We start from the raw sequence: 12,858 nt of genomic DNA, 5'->3' as shown, positions 1-12,858 counted from the left end.
AACCATATCTTATCATTAGTTCCAGCTGGAATCAGAACTGGGGAATTAGTACAAGAACACCAAGTAAAAGAAAATTCACAGCCATTTCCTGAAACCTTCCCCGTCAGACAAAAGCCCTGATATTATGAAATACATGCATCTGTATCCCAGTAGCTCAAGTTCCCACTCAAGTTTCTTAAAAGTTCTAAATTTTGCAAAAGGTTGTATTTTAGGCATCTGTAGTTGGTCAAAGGTGAAATGAGCAATTTAAACATGAGGAAAAAAAGTCTGACCACTTAAAATTCAATGGGCAAGTCTTAAAACAGCTTTATAAAACAAACAAGTGTGTTTATTTTGAATCATTACTAAAATAGTTTACATAATATACAAACAAATATGCTATGAGGAGACATTTGAAAATAAGTCACAGTCTTTTTTTTTAATAAAAAAAACATTTGTCCAGTGAAATGTTGAAAATGTAAATGCCACCTTTTCCTTCCTGAGCTATTCAACATCCAGAACAGCAGCACTTCCATGTCTTCTTACCGTTTTTATTTCTGTCCATTAAAATAGGAAGCATTATCCATTACTGGTTCTCAACAGTTGGACCAAATCCATCTCTGGTTTAAGTGACCACAGCTCTCTGTCTCCCAAATCCACTCTTTTATATACTTCAGGTGATTTTGGTTAATTCCACTTAACACCCCCAATCTTGCCTTGCACAAAGAAGCCAGAAGCTCCAGCTCCTCAACAAGTTTTCGTGGTTGAAAAAAGATTTTTCTTTTTTTTGCAACAGGACAGTTTAAAGGGCTTGTGAATGAAGGATGGGCCAAACCCCTCAGCTGTTACAACAAAGCATCCTATTAATTTGAGAGCATCTTCACACTTTCCTTCATACTCAATAAAACCAAATGGACATGGACCAATGGCTCAGAGCATGAAGTAACAGCAATGAAATGGAAGTGCTGCTATTCTCTTTATTTTTTTTTTTTACACAAAGTACTTAACAATAGAAACAGGTACTTGTTTTTAATCTGGTGTGAAGAATTCTTGACATGAGAGACTAAAAAACATTTTAAAAGCATGCCCTGCAAATCTGTTCTTTGCTAGAAATTTACACAGCAAGCAGCCAGCTATACACAGATACAAGAAAAGTTATTTTTTTAGGATATCAAGTACCACAAATAAATATATTCTCTCAATGCAAAAATAATTATCTTAGTAAAATGAGAAATGACCTGTCTTCCTAAAGTTTTATTTGGAAAGGAGATAGTATGTACACGGGGATGATAGTTCATCATTTCCATCCGAATTTCACAACTTGCAGAACTTTGAAAAGGAGTAGAGAACTCCTGCAAGCAGCCAGGCAAAGAGGTACTGAGCAATTATTTAACTGACACAAGTACTACTGACTTTAAGCAACCTTTGTACCTCAGCTTTTCTCTTTCTCCAGAACTGTTTGGAACAGGCTCATTGAAGGAAGAAATGCTTGCTGAAAGGTTCTCTCTGGGTCACAGATGTTTTAAGCAATTTTGCCACTTCTACAAGTGGCCAGAGAGAGCTGACATCTATGTTGTGATCCAATGGATCAGGAAGAAGCTTGTGCTCAGACTTGCATCACTTTATCAGCATTTTCAGTTTATTTCTTATGTTAGAAGTAAGCAATTCTAGGAGATGAAGGTGATGGTTTTACAGTCTGTTACCTTGTCAAATGTGCTACCAGCTTTATGCACCGCCAGAGAAGGAACCTCACAGCAAAGCAAACAGTGCTTCAACACAGGTTCAGAGGCAGGTGAGTGACTCTGCACTGATGCACAGCAATGGCCAGCTCCAGGATACCAAGGCTGAATGCATCACCGAATACAACTTAACAGCAACCAGCAAGTTCCTTGCTTACACTCTGTAGTTTACTTCGAGAAGTCCCAGTTACTGTGGCAGAAACAACCCTGCCAGTTGGTGGAAAGTCTCTGCGCAGAAAGAACTGGTTTGCTGCTGAACTCAGCAGCCACACCATGTTCTTCCCTGTTCTGCCCTGCAACACACATTTTGTGTCTGACTCTTTTCCCAAGTGCTCTCCAGCAACTTTTATGTGCATCCCTCCAGAGGGAGACCCTTTTCAGGCCAAACAGGCAACACAAGATGAGAAATCCGGCTCCACAGTCCACTCAGCTTATCTGTGTCCATGCCATTGTAAGAACTAGGAACATCTGAACTGATGAACTTTGCCCAGAGGAAATCCCGGACTTTCTCCTCCACTTCTTGAAAGGAGAGGCTCTTTCTCAGCGACTGCTCGTCCAGGAGAACCGTCAGCAGAAGGGCCACGTCCTTAAATGCTGCATTTTCATGGTCACAGTACTTGTAAAAAATTAAGGTGGAGCCTGCAGGCAGGGACTCAAATCGATGCACCACTGCCACCTTCTTGCCTCCACTGAACCCAGAGTTGAGCTCTGTGTCCACCTGCAGCTTGACAGCATCACTGTCCAGCACTGCCTTGTCCACCCCGTTGATGCTGATGGTAGTGGCGTTCTGGGAGGAGGCAAAAGCATCGGCAATCTCGTTGCTCAGGCACCTCAGGGCCTTCTCAGCTTCCTGGCCAGCTGTGAGCAGCAGGATAGCTGGCTCCAGATGCACATGGGAGGAGTTCAGACGTTTCTCAAGGGATGCGTGGGCTCTTCTCCACAAGTCGGGGTCCTGACTTTGGTAAGTATCTTTCAGTTTCTTCATCCTGGCCCGAAACTCCTGCAGAATTTCAGCATCTCTCCTTGAGGGGGTTCCATCTTGAATTCCGCTCCACAGGACATAAAGCAATGGGACACTAATTAACAGAACCAGTAACAAAGTCCACATCTTGTGAAATCCATTCTGCGTTTCACCATCACCTATAGAGAGAGGGAGCAAACAACAAGAAAGCAATGTTTTAAAAGGCATCAGAAGTCAACAAGTGAAAGGAAAATAAGAGGAAAACAGGAAAACCATTCCATTCTCAATACTGGTACAGTAGTTGAAGAACATAGAAAAGATGATCTAGTTAAAAAAAAAAAAAAAAAAGAAAAAAACCCCACAAAACAGAACACAGTTTTGAACTTCTTAAGTCACTTAGTAAAGTGACAGCATAATAATTTTACATGTTCCCAGATTGACTGAGACTAAATTAGACCTTCTTCTGAAAAAGGAGCTCCTAAAGTCCACCCATGGTCCATTCAATTTAATAAAATCCAAACTAAGAGCTTAAAGTGGTTCGGAAAAAGGTCAACACTTTTCCTACATTTATGGTCTGCAGAAAAGATCCTATAGAAAACCTGGCTGCGCCAGAATGGTTTCTGTGTTATTTCTCTTTCCTATTCCCGTGAGGATAAAAACAGTTCCTGCAGCAATTTTTGCATCTCAAACACTGGTGGTCAATGCTGTCGGAAAGCGTCGTGGCCTTTGGATCAGTGAGCTCCACAAAGTACACAGAGCAAATACTGCACATCAGATATCATACATTCTGATTTGGTTTCGTATTTGAGCAGTTAAAATATGTTTCACATACTGCAAGGGACAAAATACACCCATCTTCCTGGAAACAGGAAGAACTGCATTCCTTTTGTTACCATTTTACACCCTAACTTTTATCAGGACAGCAACCCAACAATGGTTAAATAACACCACCACTAGCCCTGCCTCAGTTTTAATCTTGTAAACATTACAGATGAAAGACCTCTAATTCAGGTGAAAATATTACTCATTATACAACACCCTTCCTTCCTTCATGCTGATGACATGTCCTAGCAGGCAAATCATCTGTTCTGGCAAGGACCCTCAGGAACTGAAATACTTGGAAAGGCATGAAAATGGTTAAATGTTATACAAGCATGAAAGGAGAAGTGAAAGCAGAAGTCTTACTTTTGGCCAAAGGCTGGGACTGCTTCTCTGTACTGGACTGATACCGAGATTTACTTCTGCCTGTTAAGAGATTAAGAAAGGAACGTGAGAAGAAACACTAAGACAACAATTATGACCAATCTTCCAGCAGGGGGTTGAAATCACCAAACTGCGTTATTTCCAACGAAAAGCTGTTCCTAGTTATGCTTTTACCAAAAATAATTCCACAGAATACCCTGCTGAAGCAAACATAGTCCTGCTAAGTTGGAGCAAAGGTGAGGCTGTCACCTCATCCCAGGTGGGGCTGTGTCAAGTTCAGGGTTTTCAGTTCTCTTCCTCATCCTTCACCCCCTCGTGCTCAACAGAATCATCTTGAACAAGGAAAATGACACCAATCACCACATTTACCAGCCTGAGAGGTCTCACTGAACTGTCAGGGCAAATCTCCATCTCTGCTCTTTGCCAAATGCCAGCTCCCAAACCATCCTGACAGTCTTGCCTAGAAAGCACAAGACCCCAGTCTACCACAAATCACCCCCAAAGATTTTCAACTCTTGAAGAATTATGCAAATAACACTCAACTTCGAGTACGAGGTGATAAAATAGAATAGATTTAACAATCTGTTATTTTTCTGCACAAGGATCCCATTAAGTTTCACAAGGTCCCAATTAAGTTTCCTGATTTTGCTCAAGAATTTGAGAGGCGTAAAAATGGAAACTTAATTAACGGATTCACTAGATAAACAATATAAAGCAAGACATAAATAGAAAAAAACAAAGCAATATGTTAAATGCCAGTCTTATTTTCCTTCTCCATGTAGCTTGGGTTGGAGGCCTGCTTCATTCAGCAGTCAGTTTCCTGGGATGAATTATGCTTTTAAAGTAAAGTGCAAGTTTTCAACTTCAAAATATGCTTTTGGTCTATTTAAATGGGCTCAGAGAGCAAACTACAAGAGACATTATCCATAAAGTGTTATGAAAGACTTTCCCAAGAAACCACTATGAATGTATGCTGTGCACTTTTTGGTCAGCATATTTTCTGCATTTAGCCAGTTAATTAAGAAGACAGGAGAACTTATGTCTCCTTGTGAACTACAGCAACTGGTTCAAAGCTGAAGGCTCTTTAATAATATATAACCAAATCAGGACACTGTCAATGGCACTACTGAGAATAAACTGAACAAACATACCTTGTAGTAGTTATTTAAAGACACTGAAATAAACTCTATAACCTTGTTTCTGTATGAATGTAATCACAGAAGGTGCTAAATGCAGCTCTGGTTTAAGCTGGAGCTTAACTGGCTTAATGAACTGCCCTATTCTGTAATTTCAACCCCCTACCCCGAAAGGGCACAGCCACGGAACTTGTCACTGGCTAAGCTTATCTCAATCTTCTATGAGTTAACAGCTCAAAATCACTCAATTCAGTAAAACAGAATAGAAAGCAGCTCTGTTTGCACAGATCAAGTTTCATATTTAGACAACTGTAACTCATACACTAAAGGAAAAAAATAATTCAATAAACAGTCTAAAACCAGATCTCCTCTGCCTAAGAATTGTGCTTATTTACAATACAGTTTGCACAAAGGCCCAGTAAATTTTGTCTTGCTGAATTCAAAAAGTCTAACTTCTGCAGACACCTTAAAGATTCCAGAGTTTTAAGTGATCTTCCATCACCCAACACACAACTAATCACTCCTATAGCACCTGGAGTGGCACAGAAAAATGAAAATAGCCGACAAGAGAGAACTCCCTGCATCAATCCATTTTTCAAAGGCATTTCACAGAGGTGCAGCTACCACAAGATGAGATTCTCTTCCTGAAGGCACCATGGTTTTCAAACAAAAACCAAACCAAAACAAAAACCCAAACAACCTCTGCAGGCTCTTCAGACTGAAATGTGATTTGCAAAACTTTGTGTATCTATACCTATACCTGTTGAGGATAGAAACAAGCACCAAGATTTTACTAAGAATTCAGAACTTTTTCTTTCAAGTACTCTTGCAAAAACAACAACACCCCCCACCCAAAAAAAAAAAAAAAAAACCAAAAAAACAAACCAACACCACAACTCACCACAAAATAAAACAAAACGAAAAACCACCTCTCCAAAAAAAACCAAACCAAAACAACTCCCCCCTAAGAAAACACCCCCAAAGTCACTGGGAGCTGATCGTTAGATGAGCAAACTGGATTTTGCCAGCAAAGAAAAATGCTGCTCCTTTCCAGGAGTATAGAACTTGTAATTAGATCACAGCAAGCTACTCCTTCTCAGAGAAAGGATAAAAGAGAAGGTTTGTGTAAAATCTAACATTCACTACCACCAAAAGGTGAAGGTTTTGTTCCCTGCCTCAGCTTACCCCCACAATGCCTCTCCTCCATGCCCTGCACTTACTGTCCCATAAGTCAACTCCAAAAAGAAAAGCAAAAGAGAAAGTGGAGCATTTTCTGTGGTCAGCAAGTTGAATAACCTCATAGAAAGGCTCTGACTGGAATGTGCTGCCTTCTCCTCCAGCTTCTGAATCTGCCTCCTGAGTGCCTGCCCATCTTCCCAGACAGTGTCCCAGGGCACAAGAAAAACCAGAAGCAGAGGAAAGGAAAATAACTCTGTCCTTTTCATCTAATGACAGGGAAAGACTAGGGTCTCTTGTTTTACTTACTCTGTGGTGCAGCAGTTGAGCGGCACTCTTGATTCTTCTCAAGGAAGTCAGCCTTTATTTCTGAAACCAAAGCACCAATTGAAGAACTCAGTTACCACATCAGAGGTCAGATAAGACAGACCAGCCATTCATGCTTTTAGCTCTTTCTATGAAATCCTCAAAGCTTATTAGGGCAGGAGGATAATGGGGTGTTGCCAGACCAAGCCTGCAGCACATGAACAGCCTCTTGGACCCCTCTGAGCTGGAGAAAGCTACTGTTATCTATTAGAAAAGGGCTTAATTTGGCCCTTCACCCTGCTTTTGCCAATATGACAAATCTTTCTTCTTATGTCTTCTTTTAAAAAGACACATAACTTCCCTCTGTGACTCAAAACGATCCCGGTTTTTTTCTCATTGCACCTCCCCACTGCTTCTGTAATACACATTGAGAAAAATGTTTAAGCAAAGTGCTCCCTCACCTTGAAATCACTTGGTGTAGTCATTCCCCCTGCTAAAGTCAAGGGCAACTCACCTCTTTAGAAAAAGAACAGTTTTAGTTTTCTTTGCCTGGGGCAATTAAAGATCCACTTTCTTAAGTTTTTTTGAAGCGGATATGATATTACTCTTATTTTTGTTTTGCTTTTCAAAAACCACACTGCTGGGTATTTATCAAAGTTGAAATCTGCCTTTTCTTGAACTTTGAGGTTTTTCACCCAAGCAGATTATCATATTACAATCAGTTTTACTTTGGCTCAGGCAGGAGTACACACTGAAACTTTATTTGTTTTTAAAAAAACCCTTTTCATTCATTTCAGCTCAAAAACTCCCCTTTTTCTAACAGAACTGAATGACTGTTGTTTTAATACATTTAAGCAATCATCTGTTACACCATGGAAACAGTTCTGATAAAAGCCATTACCTTTTAATGGTGCACAAATGTTTGGTTTCTCGGTTTCATTGCTGTCATAAACCTTTGCATTTTCCTTTACTGGATTCTCTTCAAAGTAAACTGTAGTACCACCTGTCAGGAGGAAAAAAAAGGAGCAAAAAGAGGATTGGAAACATCATCAATCTGAAGGACCAAGTTGTAGTTTCCACAATCTATATCGGTGATTTTCCAAGTTGTGACCTCCAAAAAGTTACTCTCTTAAAATGCAACAAAAAGCAACTAGGACTTGAAATGCCCATGGTAAATTTGAGTTCACTAGAAAAATAGCTGTCTACACCACCACACACTTCTTTAAAAAAAATTTTTTTTGGAGTTTTTTGCTTCTTAAAAATATGAATACTAGGAGCCAAGAAATTCCTTACACTAAAGGGATTCAGTGTAAACATCATGGGAGTATAGAGAGTTTTTCCACAGCTTTTGAGGGAATTCAACTTACAAACAATAATTGCGCTGCCTTATGCAGCATTGGGCAGAGGGGAAAAGAGACAGAAGCAAATACAGAAAACAAGTTCCCTTTTAATGGAGCCCAAGCCATGCTTTAGTTAGGTCTCATTCTCTCCTAATCCATATCAGCAACCTAATTTCATCTCTCAGGGAGCTGGGAAGAATCTAAACCAACATCTTTCAGCTGTTTGCCAAGTTATAGCGTTATTCAGCTGTCAAACCCTGCTCAGTTCACATCACTAACTAGAAAGAGTAGAGCTCTATGGAGTAGCAGAGGTCACAGAGCAAAGCTCAGGGCTGGGAAACCAAACGCAGGAAAGGATAAAGTGCAATTCCAGAATCAAGGGACTGATAAGAAAAAGCTCAGGTGTAGAATAAAAAAGCTATGGAACAGTTGGGCAACAGAGAATCATGGCACAGCTATCACGCATCAGCAAAGCAAACAGCAAAGGGAAGAATACAATTGATAATTTTTTTTTAACATCCACACTGGGGCCTTTTACTCTTTAAACAGCCCAAGGCTCTGCTGGGGTTGAATGTGTTTCTGTAACTCTTTTAGCATATGCCAAAGAGCAATGCACAGCTTGCCACCTAGTGTTTAGTAACTTCACTTCAACACAGTAAACAGCCTTTTTCTAATATGTTCTGGCAGTTCCAGCAGAGCAGTGTATGTCAAACATACTAAGGAGGAAAAAAAACCCCACCAGACCCATCCAAACCACAAAAAATGGCGAAAAGCTGTGAGTTTTTAACTATGATAAGTTACAGGTGCAACAGTAAAGTATTTGCACACACTTAATGGGGCTCTATTTGTTAAATCCATCTTAAAAAGCTGTAAAGTGACTGATTTCCCACAAAGCTCAGAACAAAGCCACTCAGCAAATGACTTTATTTTCAGGAATGCCAAACCACATATCCATAATATTTTACTATGTACCGAGGTTTTACAGGGAAATTCTCCTTAGTAATTGTGACCAGAAGACCAAAAAGATCTATGAATTTAAAGAGGGTTACTCAGGCAGTCCTTTCTCTTAATTCCTTTCCCCTTCTTGCCATTAATCACTACTCTTTGTGTCTCAAAGACTCCTTAGAAGTTGTAGAAAAGAAAGGTATAAGACAACTTCCAGGGATATTGCTAGGACTATCTTCAGCTCACTGACCTAGAAGCTGTCTGATTCAAGGCAGGGGGTTTTAGGCTCTTAAAACTCTGCAAGCTCTTCTAAAAGCTCTTAAAGCTTTTCAGCTCCCCAAGCAAGTTGCCTAACCTGTATTTAAAACCTCTTAGTAGAAGCCAGGAACCAGTTTCTCAAGGTGTGGTTTTGCTTCCATTCTGTTCTGAGGGAAGCAGGACGATTATAACTAACCTAACAACCCAGCCGGCTTATTCCCCTGCCTCACTGACCAGCCCCTAAACACTGCAGGAAAAGCACAACACTCCACATCTACACATAGGGGGAGAACTAATCCTCTGCTTCTATATAAACAAATAGTCTGTTATCATACTTGCACACCTGTTGTGCCTATAATCCAATACAGCTGCTATGAGTTGGAAAGGGTGGGGAGGAGAGGAGCCTCATTTTTAAGGGCCATTGAATTAAAAACCCAACCCTCAGCTGTACCTCCTGAAGCAGCACAGCCACGTTAAAAACACTGAGCCAATTACACCCTGTTAGCCACCACGTGGGAGCAAGAGCTTTTTTCACAGACAAACCTCTGTACTTGCCTAAAGAAATACTCATAACCTTGCTCTTCCTTCCTCGAGGCAAGATTATTTTTTTTTTTCCCCATGCCTCCTGGAAATTCTGCTTCTGGAGCAGAACACAGGCAGACAGCTCTGGATGACAAAAAACACAGATGGGAATGGAGAACAGTCCCAGGCTAGCCCAACTCATCCCCAAGCACTGCCACACACTGACCATGTATACACTCCAAAATAGAATAAAAGGGAAGGAAGCACAATTTACTCATTTCCTGACAGAATGACCGTGTTATACTGAGTTAGCTGGTTTCTATAGTTTTGAGGAAGACACAGCTTTCATCATCTAAAGCAACAAGTAGGTGCCACATAGTGCTAACACACAGCTTGTCCAGCCCAGGGTCCAGGAGCAAGTCCCAAAGCATGCTCGGTGTTCTAAAGGAAGGACAAGCCCCAGTTATGCATTTCCTCAGAAGCAAGGAGCACAGCCATTAAGGAATGGATATCCTGACTCCGCAGCACAGGATACCTTATTTAAATCCTGCCTTTCAAAACCAAGCAGTGTCAGTAAAATTTGAATGCTGTGGCGAAATACTGTTCCAAGCGACGCACTAGGAAAAGCAGCCACCTGACGGTATCAGAGATCCTTTGGAGAACTGCTTCTCCTCCCAGCCCTCGTGGATGGGATAAGAGCCACACGGGATTTCCTCACCTGTGTGCCAGAGCCACGGTAACACCTGCCAAGGAGCTAGACCCCAATAAAACACGTTTCCCTAAGTTTGGGGCGTTGCAGCTCCTCTGCCCGCGGGACAGGAGTCGGAGCCTACCTGGCGATCTGTACGCTTTTATAGGGGGTCGCGTCAGGGAGTCTGGGGTCCCAAAGTGATGCTTGTCCCCTGAAACGAGAAACGGGTGAGGGGCACAGCCGGCAGCTCAGCTCAAGCCCAATGGGCCCAGGCCCGACAGCCTCTCAGGAGCACCAGAAGCGCCGCGGCCCGCCCAAACACAGCCAGACAGGAACCACAAGGCGCCCGCCCGCCCCACTTCGCGCTGCCCTGCCGCGCCCTCAACCACAGGATCCACCGCGGGCCGCTGCGCCCGCCTGCGCCGCTTACCCTGCAGCGCGCCGTGCTGGGCCGCGCTGTCCACCTCGTCCTCGGGTTCCTCCGCCCGCGCCGCCGCCAGCCGGGGGCTCTTCCGCCGCCGCTTCAGCCCGGGGCCGTCCTGCGGAGCCGCCTCCTCATCGCCGCTGCCCACCATATCGCCCGCTGCCGCGCCGCGCCGCCTGCCCCGACCCCGTCCCCTGCCCCGTCCCCTTCCCCGACCGCCCGCCGCCTGCCCGGGCCTGCAGCTGCCGCCTTCCCGCGGCGGCGGGGGCGGCTCCGCGGGCCTCACTTCCCGCGGGGCGGGACCCGCGCCCGCCGCTTCCGCCCGCGCGCGGAGCGGCCGCCGCGGCGTCACGTGGTACCGGGGCCGCTCCGCCATGGCCCCGGCGCCGCCCGCGGGGGCCGCACCGGGATCGGCACCGGCACCGGGATCGGGCCTGGCGGAAGGAGCCCGGGGAAGGCCCGTCCGGCGGCCCGGCGGCTGCTGCCCCCCAGTGTAAAAAATGCGGGACGGCCGCGGCCCCCAGCCCGGCGGGATCCCGCGGGGTCGGCCCCTGAGGGCAGCGCGGGCCCGGCGCCTCCTCCCCACAGACGGTTATTTTGTGTGTGCGACCCGAAGGTAGCGGAACAACATTTCTCGGAGGCAAAAACTAGAGATAAGCACAAATGGCAACTGAATCGCAGAGAGGAACCTCAGAGGTACTTTGCGGGACGTGAGGTCCTCTGGCACTACTTTGTTCCTTACTGTGGGAATAATTTTGGTTAATCCAGTCTGGAATATCTCACTAGGTATTTCACTTTGCTTACCCGTTTCTTCAGATGCATTACTGGTAAACAGGGATTTTAAAATGTGTTTGATTGCATTCTTGATAAACATTTTTACCCAGGCATGTGGTAGAATTCCTCTGACTGGAGGTTTTCAAATGCAATTTGACAGGACCTCAAGGTCTCCTCTAGACTCCCTCCCTAGCAGCTCAAGACCACCTTGGAAAAGAGTTGCTAAGCAAAGAGAGACTTTTTGCTTTTACAAATCCACAGAATCACAGAATAGTTGCGGTTGAAAGGGACATCTGGAGATCATCCAACAAGCCAGCCAAGGCAGGGTCACCTGAAGCAGGTGACAGAGGAACACCTCCGGGTAGGTCTGGAATATCTCCGGAGAGGGAGACTCCACGCCCTCCCTGGGCAGCCTTTCTCAGTGCTCAGCCACCCAGAATGAAGAGAAATTCTTCCTCGTGTTGAGGTGGAACTTCTTGTGTTTTAGTTTATGGCCATTGCTCCTTGTCCTGTCACTGAAAAGAATCTGGCACTCCTATGCAGTCCAACAGGAAGGGTGGGTGAGGGAAGTGCCATTCAGCCTCCACTCCTGTGCCTGTCTTCTCTGTACAAAGATTTCAAACCAAAAAATATCTTAAATTCTTTACTAGCACGCCATAAATGTTGCAGTTTCACCCAAAAGCAAGTGAATATTTGTGAGATAAGGTACACGTACCTCCTACTGTACCAGCAGTAAATACTGTCATTCTTTTCAGTTCTAAAAGCAGAATACACACATCAAACATTATTTTCTAAAGCAAAAATAAAAGAGGATGTAACAAATACCACATCAGGAAAAAAATCAACATAACAATATCAAGATCCTTTTTTGTAACTGTTTTGTTATGACTTTGTTATAACTAGGCCAGCCAGTTTATATTCCTGCCAAACAACTTTTTGAGAACCAGGTTCTCATCCTGAAGAGGCTGAAATGACCCCCTGATTTTGTCACACAATTGCCACCACTTTGGTGACACCTGTGCTTCTGTGCAAAGGGTACAGCCCCAAACACCTGCTTGTGTTGAAGGGCCTGGATGGTTTTAGGGACAGAGGGATAGAAAATATTTGGATTTTCATTAAGCCCTTACAACCTGCAGCTCCTCTCTGCTGTCCTTACTGATGGAGATCAAGTCAGGGTGTGAGATGGATGGCAGCCAGAAGCAGGGCCCTCAAGGTGACCTTATCCTGACGTTTTGCTTCCTGGTTTTCTATTCTCCGGTTTTACAGCCTCTGCTGCACCTGGTGAGAGGTTGGTCATGACAAGGAAATGTGCTGAGTCTGCCATGGCCACTGTCCCCTCTCAGGCTCTGTGGGTGACAGAGGAAGAAATAAGCTGCAGTGGCCAGCACAGCTCACCTTCTCATC

General features: G+C 43.9%; 1 protein-coding gene across 1 annotated transcript; it reads right to left on the bottom strand.

Annotated features, from left to right (window-relative positions):
• Nucleotides 1–306: 306 nt before the first annotated feature.
• Nucleotides 307–10,906, bottom strand: LOC136364724 (torsin-1A-interacting protein 1-like). Its single transcript, XM_066324736.1, has 6 exons — nt 10,687–10,906; nt 10,399–10,467; nt 7,402–7,503; nt 6,504–6,563; nt 3,865–3,924; nt 307–2,858 (listed from the first exon to the last, which is right to left on the bottom strand). The coding sequence occupies exons 1-6, from the start codon at nt 10,829–10,831 to the stop codon at nt 2,065–2,067; spliced, it is 1,230 nt and encodes a 409-aa protein (XP_066180833.1). The 5' UTR covers nt 10,832–10,906; the 3' UTR covers nt 307–2,064.
• Between the last annotated feature and the right edge of the window lie 1,952 nt (nt 10,907–12,858).

This window comes from Sylvia atricapilla, chromosome 9 (assembly GCF_009819655.1).
Source record: "Sylvia atricapilla isolate bSylAtr1 chromosome 9, bSylAtr1.pri, whole genome shotgun sequence".
NCBI classification, from domain to species: domain Eukaryota; kingdom Metazoa; phylum Chordata; class Aves; order Passeriformes; family Sylviidae; genus Sylvia; species Sylvia atricapilla.
This window is presented reverse-complemented; position numbering and strand designations above follow the sequence as displayed.

Bases quoted from the DNA above. Each gene is read 5' to 3' on its own strand.
- LOC136364724 (XM_066324736.1), bottom strand. From the start codon at position 10,831: ATGGTGGGCAGCGGCGATGAGGAGGCGGCTCCGCAGGACGGCCCCGGG. The intron at 6,564-7,401 runs GTAATGGCTTTT...CTTTGGTTTCAG, and splicing joins CATTTGTGCACCATTAAAAG to AAATAAAGGCTGACTTCCTT. The intron at 2,859-3,864 runs GTAAGACTTCTG...CTCTCTCTATAG, and splicing joins GTCCCAGCCTTTGGCCAAAA to GTGATGGTGAAACGCAGAAT.